Source organism: Puntigrus tetrazona, chromosome 4 (assembly GCF_018831695.1).
Source record: "Puntigrus tetrazona isolate hp1 chromosome 4, ASM1883169v1, whole genome shotgun sequence".
NCBI lineage: Eukaryota > Metazoa > Chordata > Actinopteri > Cypriniformes > Cyprinidae > Puntigrus > Puntigrus tetrazona.
In genome coordinates this window covers 6,371,200-6,393,502 of record NC_056702.1, presented here as the reverse complement: position 1 = coordinate 6,393,502, position 22,303 = coordinate 6,371,200, and the positions used below count along the sequence as shown (strand labels likewise).

General features: G+C 37.3%; 3 protein-coding genes and 1 long non-coding RNA gene across 4 annotated transcripts; 2 read left to right on the top strand and 2 right to left on the bottom strand.

Annotated features, from left to right (window-relative positions):
- Positions 1-25: 25 nt before the first annotated feature.
- tmbim4 (transmembrane BAX inhibitor motif containing 4) lies at positions 26-3,805 on the top strand. Its single transcript, XM_043237104.1, has 7 exons — positions 26-213; positions 975-1,083; positions 1,201-1,306; positions 1,400-1,433; positions 1,534-1,651; positions 2,077-2,122; positions 2,598-3,805. The coding sequence occupies exons 1-7, from the start codon at positions 123-125 to the stop codon at positions 2,802-2,804; spliced, it is 711 nt and encodes a 236-aa protein (XP_043093039.1). The 5' UTR covers positions 26-122; the 3' UTR covers positions 2,805-3,805.
- vhll (von Hippel-Lindau tumor suppressor like) lies at positions 3,476-4,960 on the bottom strand. The gene is made up of 3 exons (XM_043237105.1): positions 4,483-4,960; positions 4,271-4,405; positions 3,476-4,178 (listed from the first exon to the last, which is right to left on the bottom strand). The coding sequence occupies exons 1-3, from the start codon at positions 4,664-4,666 to the stop codon at positions 4,174-4,176; spliced, it is 324 nt and encodes a 107-aa protein (XP_043093040.1). The 5' UTR covers positions 4,667-4,960; the 3' UTR covers positions 3,476-4,173.
- On the top strand, positions 4,302-16,387 carry LOC122342911. Its single transcript, XR_006250660.1, has 5 exons — positions 4,302-4,437; positions 7,417-7,511; positions 13,470-13,590; positions 16,008-16,116; positions 16,194-16,387. It is a non-coding gene; the product is annotated as an uncharacterized LOC122342911 (long non-coding RNA).
- Positions 10,240-21,445, bottom strand: wif1 (wnt inhibitory factor 1). Its single transcript, XM_043237103.1, has 10 exons — positions 21,075-21,445; positions 20,834-20,973; positions 18,642-18,750; positions 18,020-18,160; positions 15,997-16,092; positions 14,963-15,058; positions 14,554-14,649; positions 12,542-12,637; positions 12,228-12,323; positions 10,240-11,123 (listed from the first exon to the last, which is right to left on the bottom strand). Exons 1-10 carry the CDS (start codon positions 21,211-21,213, stop codon positions 11,002-11,004), a joined length of 1,131 nt encoding a protein of 376 aa, XP_043093038.1. The 5' UTR covers positions 21,214-21,445; the 3' UTR covers positions 10,240-11,001.
- Between the last annotated feature and the right edge of the window lie 858 nt (positions 21,446-22,303).

Genomic DNA, 22,303 nt, shown 5'->3' with positions numbered 1-22,303 from the left:
GCAGTAAGCGCGTCTTTGAAGTACGAAATGAAAAAAAGAAACCACCACAGAAAAAACGGAAGAGAGCGTCGTATTATCGCTTGTATTTATGAGTAAGTGATACGCGTTTAATTCGATCAAACATGGATCAGGAAAAGTATCCGAGATCATCCATTGAGGATGATTTTAATTATGGCACGAACGTGGCGACGGCGAGCGTCCACATCCGGATGGGTGAGTCTTTAAAGGCGGCTTTAGTGCCTACGCAATCAGTAATACAGTCTGGCTATATAACAACATTGCCTGGAAATAAATAACATGTGAAACAGCTGGAGTAGAATTTAAGTAGTTTATTACACCTTGTTTCTTCATGAGGTCTAGGTAAACGGAAGACATATGGCGCAAATGTTAAATTAGCCGTCGTGAGGTTTAGGCTGAGTCAGGAGGCTCGTTATTGATTTCTTCTAAAATGGGTTTCTTAGCAATTTCTTATTTCTTATGCAGCTGTAAAACCTGCTTATTGTTTGATAATGTAAATAAACCCAGTATAATATGCATATTACGTTTTATAATCTTTTATATGTATGGTTGGTTGAAGAGTTGACGTTCAAATGGTTTTTGTTTAGACTTCTTCCGCAAGGTTTGCATGCTAATTAAGTTGAGATGGTAATTAAATTCGGCAAAATGGGAACAATAAATTGAAACACAAAAATATGTATTAACAAGAAATAATAAATGGCATGTAATATTTTTTGTTTTTTATTTAGTAGGGTTTTTTTTAATGCTTTCACATTTTGTATTTTTATTTTAAAAGTACACAACAATATTGTTAACCAACAAACACTGTTATTATTCATTGTAACTATTCTTACAATACATACACTACACAATACATATGTACATTAATTATTACTACTATATACATATATATGTATGTGCGTGTGTATGGTTGGTTGAAGAGCTGATGTTCAAGTGTTATTTTTTTTGGTTTTTAGACTTCCTCCGCAAGGTCTACACCATCCTGTCACTGCAGATCATCATCACCACTGCTGTATCTGCCGTTTTCATGCTCTGTAACCCCATTAAAAACTTTGTGCACGAAAGGTAAGCACGCATCCTCCGCCGTAGGTTCACCACATCACCGTGGCTTTTAAATGGCACAAACGGCACGCTTCAATCTACGCCGATACAGTAATGTGATGCACTGTGTTCATTTTTCAGTCCCTCGCTGGTGTTGATATCTGCTATCGGGTCTCTTATCCTGCTCCTTGCCCTGGCCGTGTACCGTCACCAGCACCCCATCAATCTTTACCTGCTGTTTGGATTTGTGAGTATGCCGCAGAAATAAATAATACAAATGATATAATAATATAAATATAAATGAAGCACTGTAATGTAAAGGCTGTAAATGTTTTTGCAGACTCTGTTGGAATCTCTGTCTGTGGCCACTGCGGGTAAGTGTGTTCTTTTTCTTCACTTATAATAGTCCAGCCACATAAAATGAATGGATGCTCCTTTAATGAATCATCTGATACCGTATTTTCCTGCTTTTAGTGACATTTTATGAGTACACCATAGTGCTCCAGGCCTTTGTGCTCACGTCTGCCGTGTTCCTGGGTCTCACTGCCTACACTTTCCAGTCTAAAAGAGACTTCAGCAAGCTCGGAGCCAGGTAATTCTCCCTTCCTTGTCCGCTCAAGGCCCGGATCTGTCACATCCATCACGGTAAACGAGTGCAAGAATTATTGTTTTAATCCATTTACTCCCGAATCCGTGCGGAATGATGTTCTTGCGTTGGGGCAGAAATCGTCTCTGGAGAAACATTCTTCATTGCGGTCATTAAAATGAAATGTAACAAAAATAATGGGGCTCCCTGAGTTATAACTCTGTTATATGATGTGATGCATGGTGCACTCATCGGCATGGGAGGAAAAATGATTGTCTTTGTGAGGAGGACTGAGGAATTTCTTCAGTCATATCATTGGTCTGTTTAATAGACGACCTGCTGCAACAGAGCGTCTGTTCTCATTTGTTTGTTTGTTTTGTCTTTTAATAATGCAAATGAAAAAAGTCCTAATTGGTCATCTTTTTTCTTAGTCTGTTTGCTGGCCTGTGGATCTTGATCATTGCGAGCTTTATGAGGGTGAGTCTAAGGCTAAATTCCAACAGAATGCTCTAGGTTTAATAGTGTATTATCTAAAAATAAAATATTATGTTGGTTTAAGTGTGTGTGTGTGTGTGTGTATACATATGCACAAATATCATGAGAAAATTGTATCTTCATTCTTAAGAGTTACAAATAGCATTAGAGGTTTACTTTTTTTTTTTTTTCCATCATGCCATTGATACGTCAACTGCCCACATAGACATACATGCATGCATATGTGTGTGTGTGTGTATCTATATCTATATATATATATATATATATATATATATATATATATATAGATAGATAGATAGATAGATAGATAGATAGATACACACACACACACTTATTTCTGTATTGTTTTAATAGTATTCAACATTGGATTGACTTAAATCTGTCAAGAGTCATACTCAAGTCATTTTTTTTCATTTAAAACACGTTTCATGAACTGCATAACTCTTGTGTCCTTCAGTTTTTCTTCTACAATGACACAATGGAGTTGGTGTTCGCTGGGGCTGGAGCTCTGCTCTTCTGTGGGTTCATTATTTTCGACACTCACTTGCTGATGCATAAGCTGTCCCCAGAGGAGCACGTCCTGGCATCCATCAATCTGTACCTGGACATAGTCAACCTGTTCATCTATATCCTGCGCATCCTCGACTCCATGAAGAAACACTGAATGTCTGATGCCCTTTCTCGCTTTCAGAGGTGAATTCTGGGTGCAATGATGGGAGTGTTTAAAAAAAAAAAAGTTATTAATTTAATAGATTCCACGTGCAATAATGTTGTAACTCATCAGATGAAATCGGATTAATTCATATCCGAAATAAGCATTGCAAGAAATGTTGTGGACCACATAATATTTATTTGAATAAAAGTCTTTGAAATGCACTGAGTAGAAGACATTAATGTCTTTGCAGTGTTCAGAATTAATGGAATATGTGTGCTATTCTTCTCCTTGGATTTTGCTTAATTTCTACCATTAGTTGAAACGAAGCTCCTCAAGACACTCCTATTGTATTGAAGTTTTCTCAACCAGCTGCGTACCTTCAGCTTGCGAAGCGGTATTTGAAATTTAAATTAAATGTGAATGTTACAAACCTGATTGTACAAATTTAACTTGATCTGCCCTGTTGCTGATTAGATTTCTGTTTTTAGTCGCCTGTAGTGTGACCTGTAGTCTGTGGTGATTTTTATTTTTATTTTTTCATGTTTAATTGGGTGTTTTTGTGAATCGGTGTTTATTGATTGGAACAAACTGTACATGAAGACGTTTGTGTATGTGGGGTTAAATTGATTCCTGACGATAAATTACAACTAGTCGGCCTCATGATAATGAAGTCATAATGCAAAGATTTTAAAAAGTGTAGTTTTTATTTGCATTCACAAAACAACGTTGAAGCAGCATGCGGTTTCAAACGCATCTAAATATTTTCCATTATGTCAGTCTGCTCATTTTAATAGACAAAAAATAATAATTATAATAAATTGAGAACATAATATTCAGGGACCTCTACATGCCTGTATACAAAGTGCAATATTCATCATAATAAAATATAAATATACATTGTGGTCACTGATGTTTATTTGAGAACAAAATGGTCACACGTAAAAACTAAGGTGTCGTGTAATTTAATGTTCTTTGGTGTAAAAATAAATAAATAAAATTCTATTAAATCATTTTTGATGTTTTCATGTACAACAGTGAGTTACAGTACAAAAGGAAATATAACAAAGTGCTGATGCCCAGTAATTACATAAAAGGACACAGAATAATGTGTGTGTGTGTGTGTGTGTGTGTGTGTGTGTATATCCACGTTCAAAGTGAAAATAAGAACTTGTGCATACATTAACAGGAGTTCTACTTTGTGTTTGACTAAAAAAAACCAGTCAGCCTGAACCATTTAGTGATCTAAAATCTGAATGTCCCTCAGCAGGTCGGGAGCGCGCCCGAGGTCCTTTCTCAAACCCTCGGGGATTTCCAGCTTGCAGGTGTCTTCTTACCTCACCACGCTCCTCACCAACCGTATACACCATTCTTGTAACGATTACACTGATAAAACAAAGCGTTAAGATCCGTTTAGGACGGAACCGCCGTGAACACGAAGACGTACGAGGCATCTAAAGAGGAAGGACTGGACGCACCTGGATCGGTCACAAAGACCGGCTGAAAGCGCGGGTGTCCGTGCTCGTCATACTGCACGGGAGTCGGAAAGTAAACTTCACTGTTGTTAACGAGCAGTTTAGCTCCGTCTGACGCTCTGAAGATCCACGGGTGAGCTGGAAAACACGTGCTTTAGTCCCAGTCGGCGGTAAGGCAGCCCCGGTCGAAAGTGTGCTAGCTCTGCGGTACTTACTCAAAAACGTTTGCATCCGATGCGAGCTCCCCGGCTCTATCACGCCGTAGGACTCCGGCTCCCCCTCGAAGTTTAGCCACAACGCCTCAGCTTTCCGGTTGGCGTTATTAATAAAAGTGATGTACGTCTGATTGTCCGAGTGGAGAGACTTCAGGGGCGCTTCCGGTTTGGCCATAGCGAGCATAGATGTAGCGTCGCCGCGTCACTGATAGGTGGCGCTATTACACGCTCTTAAAAGCGCTACGCTGACCGGAAGCTTAAGAGATGAATTACTAAACTATCTAAGAGCCATTAGTTAAAAGGTAGAAGTTAGGGCTGCAAATCTTTTTATGTAAGGTGGAAGGTTTTCGCTCTTAAAATATCAATATCAGTATTTACCTACAAAAAGGTTTCGTTTATTATTGTTTTTATTGATCGCCATATTTGATTGAGGCTATATATTGACTATTTTTTTTTAACAAAACCAGATTAAATTTAGATTTAGGGCTGTGTTTATACACCACATATTTACTTTTTCTGTTATAAAAAAAAGTTCACTCCTATAAAACACTTCTCATTACTTCTCATAAAGACTAAAAAAGTAAAAAAAAATCTTTATTTATTTCTTGTTTTATGTGTATATATATGTGTGTGTATGTATGTATGTGTGTGTATATATATATATATATATATATATATATATATATATATATATATATATATATATATATATCAGTATTAAATATGAGTAGCGGTATCATGAATCATACTCATAAATGTATACTCATAATCTCTTTGGCACATTAATGACACATTAAAAGATTAATTACTTTAATCCCAAATACTATCTTAGGGTTTTCCCACTTGTCACTAAGATTTTTTTTACTCATGTAAAACGCAATAAAATGTAATCTTCTTCCTTATTCTTTCATATTTTTTATTATGTGCACATCAGAGGCATGTTGTTTGATTCATAAATATTGTATTGTATCGTGACACTGAATGTCAATATAACATTATTTCAGCCAAATTATGGCATTTTATTCTCCAAAAACCTATTTGGAACCTTAAAAGTAGTCACTTTTTGTTGCTTTAATGTTTAAATTGAACATTTTGAGGAGTGCAGCTGTTTCGGGCTCAGGATGTTAAAGCAGTGCTCATTTTAGCCTCTTCCCCTTTAATCAAGCATGCTCATCTCCTCTGCTGATGACTTCTTTTATTCGTTATATGCACGTCCACATAAGACAGTGGGTTGTAGAAAAACCATGAGAGGAGTTCCATTTTATCTCATTTGCCGTCCACACGGCTGGATCCCCCTCACCCGTTCCGTTCGGAAAGACCCAGGGAGAGATGGGATGGAGAAATCCACTTAAAATTCCAGGGTGGCTGGTTCTTGAAGGATGGGGGCACTCAGAAATTCTTGCGTGATGACAGCGAGGCTTTGATGTCCGTGTTTTTGTCTCTGGAGAAGCAGGGCAGGGCTGTCTTGAGACAAGAGGGAAAGATCCTATTCTCTAGAGACACTGATTCACTGACTATACACACAATCATATAGGCTGGGAAATTTAAAGCACGCCATCCGTGTAAATGTGATGGCTTTTCAAAGTCTCAGTGAGGTGATTTATTTAGTTAAGAGTCTCCTTATGGCACACGGCTGGAAATGCTCGTTAATGCTTTTTCCTACTTCTTTGTTTTTTTGTAATTCCCATATAATTTTGCTAGCCTTTATTTATAGCATTTCAACATATTATAAGAAGGTGGCACAGCAGGTTTCTGTCTGATGTTTCTTGGCAGGTTTAGTTCGATGGAGTGGGTGGTTTGGCATTCTCTCTAAGGATTCAGAGGTGTTTTCGTTTAGCCCTTTTCTTTGCCCATTTGTGCTGTTTGCTGTTTTATTGTTAACAATAAAAGTCCCGCCACACATGTTTATAGACAAACCTATACGATATTAAACAACGGATTTGTCAATGTTTAAAAGAAATGAAAGAATTTGGACACGGAATTGGAAAGAAACTAAAGAATCTGTCTCAGAATTAATGGTTTCCATACCTCAGGGTTCTTTAGGAAAATCTGGATGTTTCAGGGAAAATTGTGATTCCCAGAAGTCATGCAAAGTCTTAAAAAGCAATAGAAAGAGCATAGAAATTTCTGTGTTAAATTTTAATTTTCATCCATTAGTTCAATGCTTGTTATATGTGTGTGTGTGTGTGTGTGTGTGTGTGTGTGTATATATATATATATATATATATATATATATATATATACAGAATTGAATTGAATTTATTGTACAATGCCAATTTAAATGGAAAATGTTTTTTTAACAGTGTGTACATTTGCATATAAATTACATAAAATAAAATTAGTAAGCCAGTCACTTAACTTGAAAACTCATAGACTCAGAGGCCCAGGAACCTGTATATATTTATGTTTTTCGAGATGAATCACAGTATACTCTTCGCTATAAAGCTTAAATGTTTGAATCTAGAAAGCCACTGTTCATAATAAAGCCGTTCCTAACCCTCGAATGACACACAGTCTGGTAAAAGCACATGTGCTTGGAAAGACATCGTTAGGATTCAGTATATTTGTTTAGCCATCTGTATTCTCGAAATCAATGAGACTTGCATCAAGAGTCAGCGGCCACCCCCAGTGTTCTCGACCTCTACCTGTAAGCCTACTGTATTTTCCGGCGGGGTGATTATGTATGAGGGGCAGAGCAGATCTAAAGCTCTTGGCTCAGACAGCCCATTCTCCTGCTCGGCCTTTGATGTTCTGCTTTCATTGCTTCTCTTCTGCCGGGACAATGACGAGAACCTTTCGCCACAGTGGGCATAATGCGCTCGTTGCTTTTGTTGGTTCTGTCTTTCTCCTCCACACCACAGGGGAATTTTCCTGACTGGCACAAACAGACTCAAACTACCTCACCGTACCGACGACTTCTGCTTCTCCTTGCAGGGCCCTCTTCATATCCTTGCATGGCGCTGTCATTTGGCGAGGTCAGATCTCCTCCAGTGAAGCCCTCTGGTGTAAATTCCAGCCGCTTTTTACAGGTTTGTTCCAATCGCATACATACAGATCCCTCATTAACAGCAACGGGCCACTGTCCGGCTGATTTGCTGAAAGTGCTTTTATCTTTCGGACACACAGTCAAAATAAATTTTCATGGCGACCAACATTGCACCTGTCATCTAAGCTTAAATATCGATTTTCGGATTACATTAGTACGTCTATACTCTTATTTGCCCTCTTCGTTCCTTCCTGCGTGATCAGAAGGTGAATCGTCCAATTTGATGACTCTCAGAAGAGCTATTATACGAGTTGTGATGGAAAGAACATTCCAATTGATTCTCAGCAGACCGAATCTTTCTGATGTGCCCGCTCCGTCGCCCAGAGGCAGATATAAATGGAACATACCTGTTCGTACCCAGACTGCACCTGCTTAACGCAAGTTGCCAGATGTCTGGAAAACTCACGGGCGCGAAATGACTCAGTTTCCATGGTTACCGCCATTTCATTTGCCTGCTACATTTCTGGCATTCCACATAGTGTTTTTGTTATTGTTGTATTTCCTCCATGAAAGGTGACCTGACGGGGCAAATTCACGTGGCTCCCATGGGCCATCATGGTGGGCCGAGCTGCTATGCGATGTGGAACAGGACAAATAATCACCCGACCAGCTGTTTATTTTCACCTGTCCTCTCTGGCCACCACACCGGCTTCCTCTGGACCGCTGCGGGAAGCGCGGCTGATCGATCGGCGCCCCCCCGTAGAGGTTAATTGGCGTAATGTGTAAATGACCCTGCATATGTGTGTACGCTCGCATGCACATTGCCATCATTCTTCTTTACCAAGACAAGCTTCAGAATCCTGCAGTTCTCCAAAGCTTGCTTTGTGGGACGATTCAAGCTCGATGGATGAAGGCTCTTTCCAGGTGGCTGTTGCGCAAGGCTTTATGTATTTGGTAATAGACATCAGCATTCCAGCTGCATGACGTGACTTTCGCCAAACCGACATCTGACAATTCGTTTCATGGTGGTGGAGATGGTAAACATCTGCACCCGTTCTATCAACCCAAATATGTGAATGCTTGGAATTTTCTCAGAAAGCATCACTCATTTTGCTCAGGAGAGCAACAAGCGACTTTGCCTGCCAGAGCACACGGGCGGGACCCACCACAGTGTAGTCGCCCCGCAATCGTACAGAAGCCGCAAGACCCGTAAAACTTGGCCCACTTTATTTTTACAATCCTCCCTTATAGGCTTAGAAAACCTGTGGAACAAATGATGCAATAACTGTTAACTGATCGCAAGAAAGATTAAGTGTACGTGTGTATGCACTACTGTTAAAAACATTTCTAAAGGATCATGTGACAATGGAGATCGGAGTAATTCAGCATTGCTATCACAAGAAAAACCTTATTTATTCTAATTTAATTCTAATTCTAATTTAAACTATTTATTTATTTATTCTAATATTTTAGAACTAGTGCTGTCAAATGATTAATTGCGATTAATTGCATCCAAAATAATAAAGACACACACATAAATTTTTAAAACATATATACATTTATATATGAATATTCTTATATATATATATATATATATATATATATATATATATATATATATATATATATATTTATATGTATATATATATATATATATATATTTATATGTATATATATTATATATATCATATATATTTAATATGTATTTAATATATAAACATCAAATCTTTTCTTAAATATATGTATGCATGTGTTTGTATTTTTATATAGCCTACATGATAAATATACACAGATAAAAAAGCAGCACTAATTACAGCACTAATATACTAAGTTATTTTAAATAATACTTCACAATTTGACAGTTTTTTAAATTGTTTTTAAATAAATAAATGCAGCATTGATAAGCAGATTCATTTCAACATTAAAATTGTTACCAACGTCAAACTTTACTATAACTATAGTATTTAGACTTTACTCTCTAAACTTTAGCTGTTTCCAATAAATAGTGACTTTGTTGTCTTTCATATTTTGAAGACTTAAGGGAAAATGTGAAAGTTGTCGTTATTTAACCCACGCCATTCATGCTTCAAAAGCAGCTCAAAAGTACCATTAAGGTATCATGAAAGTACACCACATGACTGTATTTCATCTTCTCTGCAGCAATTAAATGGTTTTGGGTGAAGAACAGGCCAAAATGTAAGATGTTACGCACTGATGATCACCTTTAGTGAGACTGAGTTCACTAAACAGCCATTGAGTTAAACTGAAGAACCAAATCCATTCAGTTTCCCAATGTGTCAGTTTTTCAAACTGGATTATCCAGTTTACTGAAATAAGCCTGCTGAAATGAATTAATCTTTAATGAGTCGTATGGACAATTTTAAAGCTTTTATGCTTCTTTTTGGAGCTTGACAGGCATGCGACCTGTTCGCAATCACGCCATGGGCAATAACTACAAAGATAAAGATTACAGTTAGACATAATAGAAAACATTTTCAATATTAAAAAATAACATGGCCCAGCAATATCAATAAAGACATAGAGAAACTATATTGTTGCAATCGCATTCAGAAAATGTTTTTCCCAGTTGATGAACAATAAAAACACTGGCAGCCAATCAGCATCAATCCTGCTGTAACGAGCACAAATATAGCAACTGTGAAAATCTTGGACTCAGTGGACCTTCAGTCAGATACGAGTTAATAATGACAGAACTGTCACATTATCATAGGTAAAAAACAAACACTTCATCTTCACAGGCTCCATGAAAACACATTTTATTTCTGTAATAAAGTCACATGAAAAATTAGGAATTTTTGGCTTTATAACATCACAAGCAGCCTATGTGCATTGTTATACATAAGTATGAAAACTTTAAGCATAAACTTAAAGACTGTCTACCCATATCTATCTATCTCTCTCTCTCTCTCTCTATATAAATATATATAGAGAGAGAGAGAGAGACATAGACATACACACACACACACACACACACAATATTAATTTTACATAGCATGAATAGGATACATATACAAGTACTTGTTGGAGAAGCTACTACACAAGGATGATTTGCATGAAAAAGAAGGTTAGTGACAATAATGACGACAATAAGTTTACTAAATCAGACGAACCGTGAGCACAAGCCAAATACAGCAATTACATTCCTAAGAAAAGCCGGATTCCGCACCCGGAAGCTCTCGGATAGTAACGTACACTTCTCCCAGTGATTCAGCTCCACATCTGAAACTGAACCGCGCAAACATCACAGACGCTCACCACAAGCCTGTGACTCACTCCCCTCTCGGTTGACGCGGGACAGAAGCTCGATGAAGGGTGACTGTGGGAGATTTGATATCAAAGGCGCTAGAGTGGTAAAATAAGACACTGTGACTGTACTACAAAAACAAGTCTCGCTCTGAGAAAGCAGCAGTCCAGCTTGGGAGTGTCCCGATGAGGATCGGAAGAGGAGGATAAAAGCTTTGTTCTGGAGAAGGCGATGAAACGGAGGGGCCATTGGCCCAAAATTTGGAGGCTTAAACCACATAGTTGGTTTCGGAGGGCTGACTGGATTCAGGCACTTCCTCCGTTGCCGCGGGCTGTGACTTGTGCTTGGAACCAGAGACCCGCTGGCTGTTGGAGACTCCTCCACGAAATCCTGCAGGAAGAGAGACATTACGAATGTGCTGCATAGAGCAGAACACTTATGATTGAGAGACGAGCCGTGTTTGCCGGGGGGTTTAGTTCAAATGGTGCAAATTGTGGTTGTTTGGTGCAAAGTAGATCAATACTACTTCATTTTCTGGGAAAGGTATGGACAAAACTAGTTAAAAATAGTTCTTTTGCCCAACCGTTTCAGCAGGTAACCGGCATTATGAACATAGTGCGTATTATTAAATAATAAAATATATGATTAATGATCAAAAATACAAATGAGTAACTGTGAATGTAACACAAGTGTGATAAAGACTGTTCAGTATGACTTACTGAGAAGGAAAAATTTAATTTGCTTAACCTGTGGTTGAAAGTAAGTATAAATTAAATGCATAAAGGTAAGATATATACAGTAACTGGTCTTACAAAAACATAGTGTGTCAAATAATAAAGTATTAAAATAGTTAATATCGTTTAATATTTAATATAGACAATGCCTTTTGCACGGCACCTAAGTTATAGTTTTATTTTTTAAGTATAATATTTATTTAGTTTTTAGTTTGACATTACTTTACATAAAATTTTCATTTATTTTTTCTGCACTCATTGCATAATGATATTTCTCAGCATTGACTAGTGTTATTGATAGCTAGTTGCATTTTTAATGTTTATTGCATGTGGATTGTACAGGTTTCATGTTTTATAAAGTACACCAATAATAATAAAAAAAAAAAGATCTATAAACTTTATTGTTTGTAATAATTCATTCTATTTTATTTTAGTTGTTCCCCAGAATATTTTCCCAGTGATTCCCAGTAACCTTTAGATTTATTTTTACATTTAATTAAATTTAAGTAAATGCAATTTTATATTATTTTTCCTTTTTATGTTAAGAAAGCTCTTTTAATTTAATATAAGTTGTTTTCAATTGCATAGCACTCCAAGGTACTACCATGAATATTATTTGCCCTAAAAAAACATGGTATTATTATGGTAATATGTCTAAATATCCATGGTAATACCCTGGCATTACAGCGGATTTCTTGCTCTAATCCATTTCCAGGTGGCAATTAGTGTCTTGGCCTTGGGAAAAAGGATGTTGTCTTACTCTTATTGCAGTGACGTCCGTGCCAGCCGTCCCTGCACTGGCACCTGTTGGGCTCCACACAGGTCCCGTGTGCTCCACAGCTGGGCTCGCAGACAGCTGCACACACGTATACACATACACATTCAGCCATACACAGAGACGCACTGTTTAGTCTTAGAAACGTATCCTGTGCTGTGGAAATTTTAAGGCGCAATCAAGCACCGGCGGTTCATTTTTCAGTGGGTTTATTGTGCGCATAGAGCGATGCTGCGGTGGAACATGTGTTTTTGATCAAATATGTCCACAGTTCTTCTGCCAAGCGGAGATAATCTCACCTTTGGAGCACAGATCGCCGTGGTAGCCTTTGCTGCACTTGCATTTGTTCCTCCCTGTGCATTTGCCTCCATTTCTGCACGGCTGTCGACATTTACCTGCAGACATTAAAACAAGTCTTTTTGCTTTGCTATTATGATCAAATCATCTTGTTTTTATTTTTAATCATTCCTTTTAATGCAAGTAGGGGAATAACATTTCAAAAAATAAAATAATAATATATTAACATACACATGTATTATTATTATAATTATTTATTTTTGCAATTTGGATTCATGCAGTATAAACTTTACTTAACTTTACTTTTTGTTTATTGGGGTTGACAATATAAAGCTTTTTATATAAAGCCATTTTACTTGTCATGCTACAGTAAATGATCTAGATGTCTAAAATTAGATAGAAATATTGTGAATATCATGCTGAAAACCTAATTTTTTTATATATATTTTTCTCTGTGTATGTGTTTATATATATATATATATATATATATATATATATATATATATATATATATATATATATATATATATATATATATATATATATATATATATTGTAATATATATAGTAAACTAAACTAAACGTAAGAAATGTGATGCTTTTAAAAAACAAAAGCAGGGGCGCACAGGCAGACAGACCCTCTCCAAACACTCTGGGATCCTCTTACACCTGCATATTTGATCAAGATCAACTGAATTTCAGCGGCTTCTTTGTTCCTTGACAAATCAGCGAAATCCATACCCATGAAACCAGACAAAGAGGGGCACGTCTTTACATAACATGACCTCAGCGGGACTCCGGGCGTTTATGTCACAGGCGTTTTGACAGAGAACACGATACTGCAGCGGATCAGAAAGCAACAACTGGCTTAATGCTATTAAAATGTCACAGAGACGTTACTTCAATATTTTCTCTTTCCTCCCTTTTCAGCCCAAGCGCCTCTGAATACTGCAACACTTCCTGCCTTTGAACGGGAAAGGATGAAATTCGGGGTCAAAGAGGAGTTGTTTAAACATCGGCTGAACAGATACAGACCTTTAAAGCGAAGGAAGTACGTATGTATAATCGTTATCACCCTCAAAGCAAACCTCAGTGAGCAAGTCCCAAATGCCTTTTATCTCAATACTTGCACTTTATTTAAAAAAAAGGAAGTAAAAAGCTTTCCGTGAATGGCCGGAGATAAAACGCCACACTGTTTGAGTGCATGTGAGCTCATGAGGTTGTTATTTAGTGATTAGGGTGACAACACAACTGCATTACATCCTGTGTTTGCCCATGTAGGTGCCGGCCCATTTAACACTAATGTGAGAACACACTTCACTTAGGAAGTTTACTTGGAGAACTGCTCTGAGGGCAATTTGTGAAAGTGAGCCTATTATGGCCAAAGAACAACAACACGGCTTTCCCTTTGAAAGATGATGATTATAAAGTAACAGCCAGTTAATGCTCTACGTTAGAAGTTAATAGAGCTGTTTAGTTAGTAGTCCTTAAACGTGGAAGTCGGCATTTTTGAGTCATAGGTTCAGGAATTTAAGTTCGGGGTTTTTTTTTTGGTACGTGCAAAATGAAATGCTATATTCTATTTTAATATATTTTAAATTGTCATTTATTTCTGTAGAGGCAAAGGCTTTACTTTTTTGTTCAGCTGCACATGATCCTTTAGAAGTCGCATATTGTATATTTGTAGCAAAAATGTAGCAATATCTTTCTTTTATGGCAAAAGTCATTAGGATATTAAGTAAAGATCATGGTCCATAAATATATTTCCTAGCATAAAAGTATAAAAACTTAATTTTCGATTATTAATATGCATTGCTAAGGACAACTTTAAAGGCGTTTTTTTGCAACCTGAGATTCCAGATTTTCAAATAAATGTAAATTAGTCAAATATCGTCACACCATACGTCAATGGGAAGCTTATTTACTCCTTATTCTGTTGATGCATAAATCTCAAATTTTTTTGTGGTCAAAATTGATATGGTGGTCCGACTGTGGAACACATAGCTGAACTCACTGAGCTCACAGCGGCTCCCTTCGAAGCCCACGGCACAGATGCATTTGCCGGGATGGAAACACGTCCCTCCGTTCAAACAGGTGGTGCTGCAGTTAGCTGTTAATGTAGGAAAAACAAGGCAAAGTCAATGAACACATCACAAACTACAAGTAAACAATCTGCGCTTTTATTCATTTTTGCACATCGCGTTTCACGGCTTTGACCTTTTTGCTCTAAACCATTAAGAAATGTGTGAAATGTGTGAATTTCCAGACTATGTCTGATTGATTAATTCATCATGGTAATGTGCTTTAAGGCCCTTTTTTGTATTATTTTAGTCAAGTTCAAGTGTATTGATCTGTGGTTTAATGAGTGGTTGAACAGCACAATAACGGCATGTTTGATACGACATAACAGGAAGGAAACTAACCTCTCTCACAGCTGGATCCAAAGTAGCCTGGAGGACATATACACACACCTGGGCTCATGCACAGGCCGCCGTTCAGACATCTCGGGGAACAGAGGGCTAAAATAAAACAAAAGAGGCATATTTTATTTGTAGCAGCTCACCCCACATGACACAGATTGCCTGATGATTGTTTCCAGGGTCCAGCTGACAATAAGGTAACAGTATTCAAAGACTACATACATATTAAACTTCACACAGCTATTGTTGTTGAAGAGTGGAAGGGTATTTTGGGCTGCAGGTTTTCTTGATATGCAAAGCGCAAATCTTTGCGGTTTTGGCAGCGACGCAGGCGAAAACAAATCAGCCAAAAGCCTGTATTGGATGAAAGGTGTTTCGTGGAAGCGGTTTAGGTACAAACACAGCTACAACGAGGATACCCAAAACATTTTCAGCGTCTAATGGAAGCCTTTTTTGGTAAACCGCTCTTTAAAGTTGTAAATAGATGAAAAACACATGTTTGTGCCTCCCAACCTGCTGGGTAATTCACATTTTCTCTAGACAAGAAAACTTTCTAGAGTACACGCGTGCTCGATTCCTTCATCTAAACTAGTACGTAGCGGGCTTAACCATGCTTTGTAATTTGCACAAGGCATTTTGGGAAGTGATGCCCTGAGGCTCAGTATAATCATCATCATAATAAACTATGCACTCGTTTGTTTCCAAAGGAGGCCTGTCTTTCTAAGAAAAGAGTTACTTCTAACTCTATACTTCTTTTATTTATTGATTTTGTAGGTTTTTTTTAGTGGAGACTTCATGACACAGCTCTGCATGTTCACTTCTGCTGTTAATGGCTTTGTGTGGTTGCACGTACGACACTGATAAAAACTTTAAATTCATATAAAATCACAATGTTTGAATATGCAACGTATAATTACAAAATGGTGTATTTTTATTTATTTTATATCATTTATTTAATTTAATTTAAAATGCATTTTTAAGTGAACTGCACTCTACATTGTAACTTTTGTACATTTGTAACTTATAAGTACGGTTACCTTTCTCGCAGTGAATGCCGTAAAAGCCATCCTGGCACTCGCAGACCTGCCTTTCGTTGCAGTAGCCTCCATTGCGGCAACCACCAGGGCACTTTGCTTCAGAAAAAGGAGACATAAACGGTGAGAACATTTCCTTTCTTTTTTTTCAATCTTCACCAAACACTTCCTAACTTACTCCCTTCCTATGCCACTTCAAGGACATCAAAAAGAGCAGTGAATTTAGTAACAGTACTCCCTTCAAAAGAACTGACACCAGCATATAAGGGGAAAAATGGCTTTGAGGTGAAACCACAATGTCAACAACTTTTTCAAATGTAATGCGGCCCTGTGCACATGTGTTTCAATGTAATGCTTTTAAACTGTGTTATTTAGTGTTCTTGATATTCTGTCATCATTTACTCACCCTCATGTCTTTGAATACCCATTTGACTTTCTTTTCTCTGTGAAAAACAAAAGGAGAAGTTTAGCAGAATGTCCAAGCTTCTCTTTTCCAAACCGCGGAAGTGCATGGGGATTCCAAGCTATATTTTCAGATCTTCGTATTAAAATATTCAGAGAGCTGTGCTGGAAAGTCATATTTTTGCTCTTAGTCCCCATTCATTCTCGTTACATGGAAAAGAGCAGCTTGGGAATGCACATTCTGTTAAATCTCTGCTTTTGTGTTTTTTCTGTTTGGCGAATAACATCAGAATGCTAGTTATTGGTTAAACTAACCTTCACTGAGTTAACTGAAACGCAAAACTGTCGTCGAACTTCTTTTAAAATGATCATCAAAAAGAGGATAAACTTGAAGGCGCTAAGAAATTTCCACTACGTCAACATCATTTTGTCCTGTGGGTGAAATTCAAGCAGCAAGACTTCTAAAAAAACAAGTTTTGAGTACTAGTCATTAAGGCACCCTCAGCTGTCACTAGGAAACACTTTGCTTCCTCCCTGCGGGGTGGCTTCAGACAGATGGACCATTTGATCTGTGAAGTCTGCACGCCGAATGGAGAGGGGTGGAGAAGGGTGTGTAGGGGAATGCAACACCGTGAGGTTAGTGTGTGTGAGAGAAGGGAGGGGGGATCAGAGAAAAACATAACACGCTCATTCTAAAGGACTGCAGCTGGCAGGATTCACATGACCTCATGAGCCAGCGATGGCTTTGTGGCTGAGGTTGAGAGTCACCCGTATCTCTCTCTTAACATCTACTCTTAAAGAAGAGCGAGAGAACGTGCTCCGAATGAGAGCTCTTTAATAGCTTGATTGTTTCTTCTAGAGCAAAGTTGAAAGTACTCTTGAGAAAAAAAATGAAAACAATAATTTCATATATACTACTGTTCAAAAGTTGGGCTCAGTAAGATTTCTTGTTCGTTTTTGAAGGAGGTCTGATCACCAAGGCTGCATTTATTTGATCAAAAACACAGTGAACAACAATGCTGTGAAATACTATTTTTATTACTCTATATTCTATATTATATTCTATATAAAAAATAGTCCTGTGATGGCAAAGCTGAGTTTTCAGCAGTCGTTTCTCCAGTCTTCAGTGTCATGTGATCCTTCTAATATGCTGATTTCTGTCAACGTTGAAAACTTAATGTTTTTGTAGGAACTGTGAAAACATTTTCATAATTTTTCATGAACACCATTTAGTTGAAACAGAATAGTCTGTACTGTTGCATTTTGCCATTGCGATGCATTCCTGCTCAATATTAATATTTAAAAAAAAATAAATAAATCAACTTTTGAATAGTGGTGTATACACATCTTTAGAGCTTCAGATGTCAATAATGTCTCGCATTTTCATGAAACCAAATATTTGCCATGTCTTTAATGCTATATTTTTCATATATTATTATCTCAAATATTTCATTTGTGTCAGTTTATATTTTATTTTAGGAGATAAACAACTATGATGAAGCCGAGAACATTCTTGAAAACTATAAAGGTGCTTGTGGGCTTTCTAAGTGTGTTCTAATGTGTTCTTTAAGCCACACAATCATTTAGTGCATGTAAGGTTGGACTACAAATTTTGAAAATGTACCTCTCTGACATGTTTTGAAGAAGATGGCGTTGTGCGGTGTCCTCAGGATGATGTTTCCTCCGGCATCCATCACCAGGATGGTCACCTCAAATGCTGCCACACCATCCTGGTCACCTCTGCACGGGAAGCCCACCTGGACCACTGAGTACACAAAAGCCCCCAGTCATTACCTAACCTTAACAGCTTACATGGGCTATAAGAATCATATTAGAGATGTGATTTTAAGAATCTAGATAGATAATTATGTGAATCTATCAATACACATCATGAGTGCGAGTCATGATGATTCACCCAAAAATGAAATTCTGGCATTATTTTGTCACGTTCAAGCGGTTCACAACCTGTGTGAGTTTCTTTCTTCTGTTGAACACAAAAGAGGATATTTTGAAGAACGTTGGTAACAAAACAGTTGACGGTAGCCATTGACAAAAATATAATAAAAGTCAATGGCTTGTTTATTTTTAGTCAACATTCTTTAAAATATCTTCTTTTGTATTCAACAGAAGAAAGGCTTGGAAAACAAGTGCAGAATTTTTCCTTTTTGGGTGAACTTTCCCTTTAAGAGGAAAAAGTAAAGCCACGACAATAGTAAAAACAATAAAAAAAAATAATAAAAGCAGACCGGAGGCTTTGTGTGGCACTGATCCTAAGAGAGGAACGTTGACAGTAGGGTCATCCATAATTTCTTTATCCAATGAGCGCAGAGTCTGAAACTCATAAAAGTACTCTGCCTGAATAACAAGAACAAAAAAAAAAAAAGATAAACAGAGGTTAACTTTGTTTTAAACTTCAAAGAGCTAGTGTAGATTTGCATAAAGAGGGGCGTTGGGCACAACATGCGGTTCATGACAGGAACACATATACATCTCTAAAGAGTAAAGAGAGGGTTTCCGGGTATCCTTAAGTTTGCAAGGCAATCAATTTCCTCCGAAAGAAACGCAGCTTCGCTCTCTAACTAATGACCTCAACCTTTTGAGAATTACACACTTGTGATGGTGAGGCCAAACACACGCTGCAAAAAAAACTGTCCCAAAAGGAGATGAAAGCGAGGGAGACGGTTACCCCCGCCTTTCTTTTTTTCTGGTCTCTAGATTTCTGAGTGTAAAAGCTGGGCAGCGTTTGATGAAGGCAAAAGTACACAAGCTGTGTGGAGAGCTTAGCTAATCCTACAGCTGAATGGTAATAACCAACACAGATAACTCTCGCCGCCAGCCTTTTATGCCGGAGACCTTTGTTCTAAAGCCTCAGCGGCCGTCTTTGAAGCTAACAGGGGCCAGGACAGAGTGGGCCCTTCTCTTTTCCCTCCGTATCCCTCCCCTCGCTATTTTAATTTCTCCCTCTTGCTGCTCTTTCGTCGAGTCAACATGCCATTCACGGATTATGATCCCGGTGTGCAACGATAGATCGCTTGTAAAAAGAGACTGCTGTACATTGCCCCCAGAAAGTTGTGAATGAAGCTGTGGTGTGTGTGTAATATACGTGATACGTGAGGTTAAGGTGATCGTGATATTACAAAATATAAGTTTACACTGATTTCTAAACGTTGCAACATATGCGCAACAATAAGGAATAGTTTGAAATCGTCTTTTATCTGCCATTTATCTGAATTTCATCCCAAAATTATTTTGGCAGCTAGAAAGTCGACAAAATAATTTTATTAAATAATAATAAATAAAGAGTTTTTTGGTATTGATATTATTGTTACTGTTCGTAGTTGTCATTGTTATTAATATTATTGCTTTTATTAATACGACTTATTTCGATTCGAACCGTTCATACGCAGTCTAAACTAAATGATACATATATTGCAGCCTTTTTGTTTTTACAAGGAATCCTGAGCGCTTTAAAAGATTTCCTCTGTGAGATCTGAAAGATTTCCTTTCTACCTTTTAGTCATGTAATTTGTAATGAATACCAGATACTGGCTGCTTGAAGACCTTCTGTGAAAGAAAAAAAAAAAAAAAGAAAAAAAGATTATACCGTGAAACCTTGGGGGAAAAAATTATTTGCCACCGTTTCTGCCAAAACCATAACGAATTACAAAGAAGATCAACAAGTAATAAGAACGCGACGCAAAGCGATTCCAAATGGAAGTTTGGTTGTTTAATAAAGCGCGCGCTCTCGGCGTACTGACCCAGATGTTTGGCACATGCGCGAGGCGGCGCGCTCACGACGCGAGCCCGCGCTTTGATCCGCGTGCAGCTTTACGACACCAACATGCAAAATACCACAAGAACCGAAATGACATTTTTTTGCCTTCAAACATGCGACACAGATTCGGTTCGCAATATCGCGGTGCGCAGATATTTATTAATTACAAGCTTTTTTTTCCCCAGTTGCTATAAAACAATTCAGCTGGACATCGAAAGTGCACGAGATTCTTAGCAGGAACATATTACAAAACAATAATATATATATTCATTGTGAATCGTTTATTAACTCATTCGCATTTTAAGTTAATGTAAAAGTTTTGATAGTATTCTCCTGAAATAAGAAATAAAAAATATGACAATAATTCGTACAAGAATATATATATATATATATATATATATATATATATATATATATATATATATATATATATATATATATATATATATATATAGAAACAGCATATTTCATTGTAAAACAACTTATTTAAAAAAAAAACACGAGCCAACAAACCAACTCCACGTGCACGTAAGGAAAAGGTAACTTAATTCAGCAGCTAGAATAGGTTTTAAAGACGCTGTGTGTTATGCTTCATCTGAATGAGACCGCATTAAGAATAAATAAGACACGCCGGGTGAAGAATATGAAAGTTTCTCACAGTACCTGATCGGTGGCTTGCCAGGTGAAGTTCACGTGGTGGATATTGACAGGTATCGCGGGCATCCGCTGCTGCGCTTTCCTGAAGTCGTGTGTGAATGGGGCCATTTTGCCCTCCGAGACTATTAAAATATCCTCTTCAAAACCTGTTGGGTAAAACATTGAGCATTCACAAGCATCCCCTACCCTAAAGGCATCGTGGCTCACGTTTGGCCTGAAATATCAGCAAAGCGCTAAACACTGTTACCAATTAATATTCTCGCTTGATTGGCATCAATCCACATGTACATGCTCCCTTGCTCTTGGGCAGCTTCCACCAGACCCCCTAAAAGCAGAAGAAAGCACGTTTTAAGGTGCAGTCGAACGGCAGGCGTCCTGAAAGCCATGGCTAGGTTTATCTGAAGTCAATTGGCCGGCTTGCTGGCTCTCTGCTCTCGCTCCAATCCCGTGCGCTAAATGTGTCTCGAGTGAGTCTTCAATTGACAGAATGATTCGAGCGGACCGCTCCGCGAGCTACTTGTACGCGGCAGGAGCTGCACTTCACAGATGTCGCCACAAGGTGGCGTGGTTTAATACAAGGCGCCAATTAAAGCCGTTTAATTCAGCTTGTTCTTTCTGGAGCTGTGGCTCATTTCTTTCGGGAATGTCATTTTGCTCAATCTTTCTGATTGTGCATAATGTATCTTTAGATTTTTCCGTATGCATGTTTTCCTAAAACATGTTATTTTTGCTTTTTATGTTAAAGGCAAGAATTTGCTTAATGCAAGTTTTTGTGTAAACCTCCTGATATTTATTGGAAAGTTTCATGCCCATGAATGTAAATGTGCTAATTGTAAACTCCACTTTAACATCTTCAAACAAGAACTGCAATTGTATTTAAATACAACTTCCACATCTGTAAACAAGAAAGCTATAAAAACATCTAGAATCTGTGTTATGTTTAAGATTTCTCTTTATTTACGTGCCCCTTTTTTTCTTTTGTCTTGAAATATTATTTTTTGTACATTTTCTGTATCTTTAATCATTTTTAATTATATATATATATATATATATTTTTTTTTTTTTTAAATTATTTTATTATATATATATATATATATATATATATATATATATATATATATATATATATATATATATATATATATGTGTGTGTGTGTGTGTGTGTGTGTGTGTGTGTGTGTGTGTGTGTTTTGTTCTGATTTGTCTGTTTTGTTTTGTAATATTTGTTCAACAACAAAACAACAACAACAACAAACTATTAAAGTAGTCCAAGCTGATTGACTTTGTGTGAAGGTTTCCTTCTATCATTTTTCTTCCAAACTCAGCAGGCATACTTTTCTCAGCATCTGCATTTTTATATTCATGTACTTTATTTGTAATGCATTTTTTATGCATTCATTTATATAGGCACCAGCGTTAAATTGTGTACCTGGAGATTTGTATTCATATCATTCATTTTCATCCATATAATTCGTA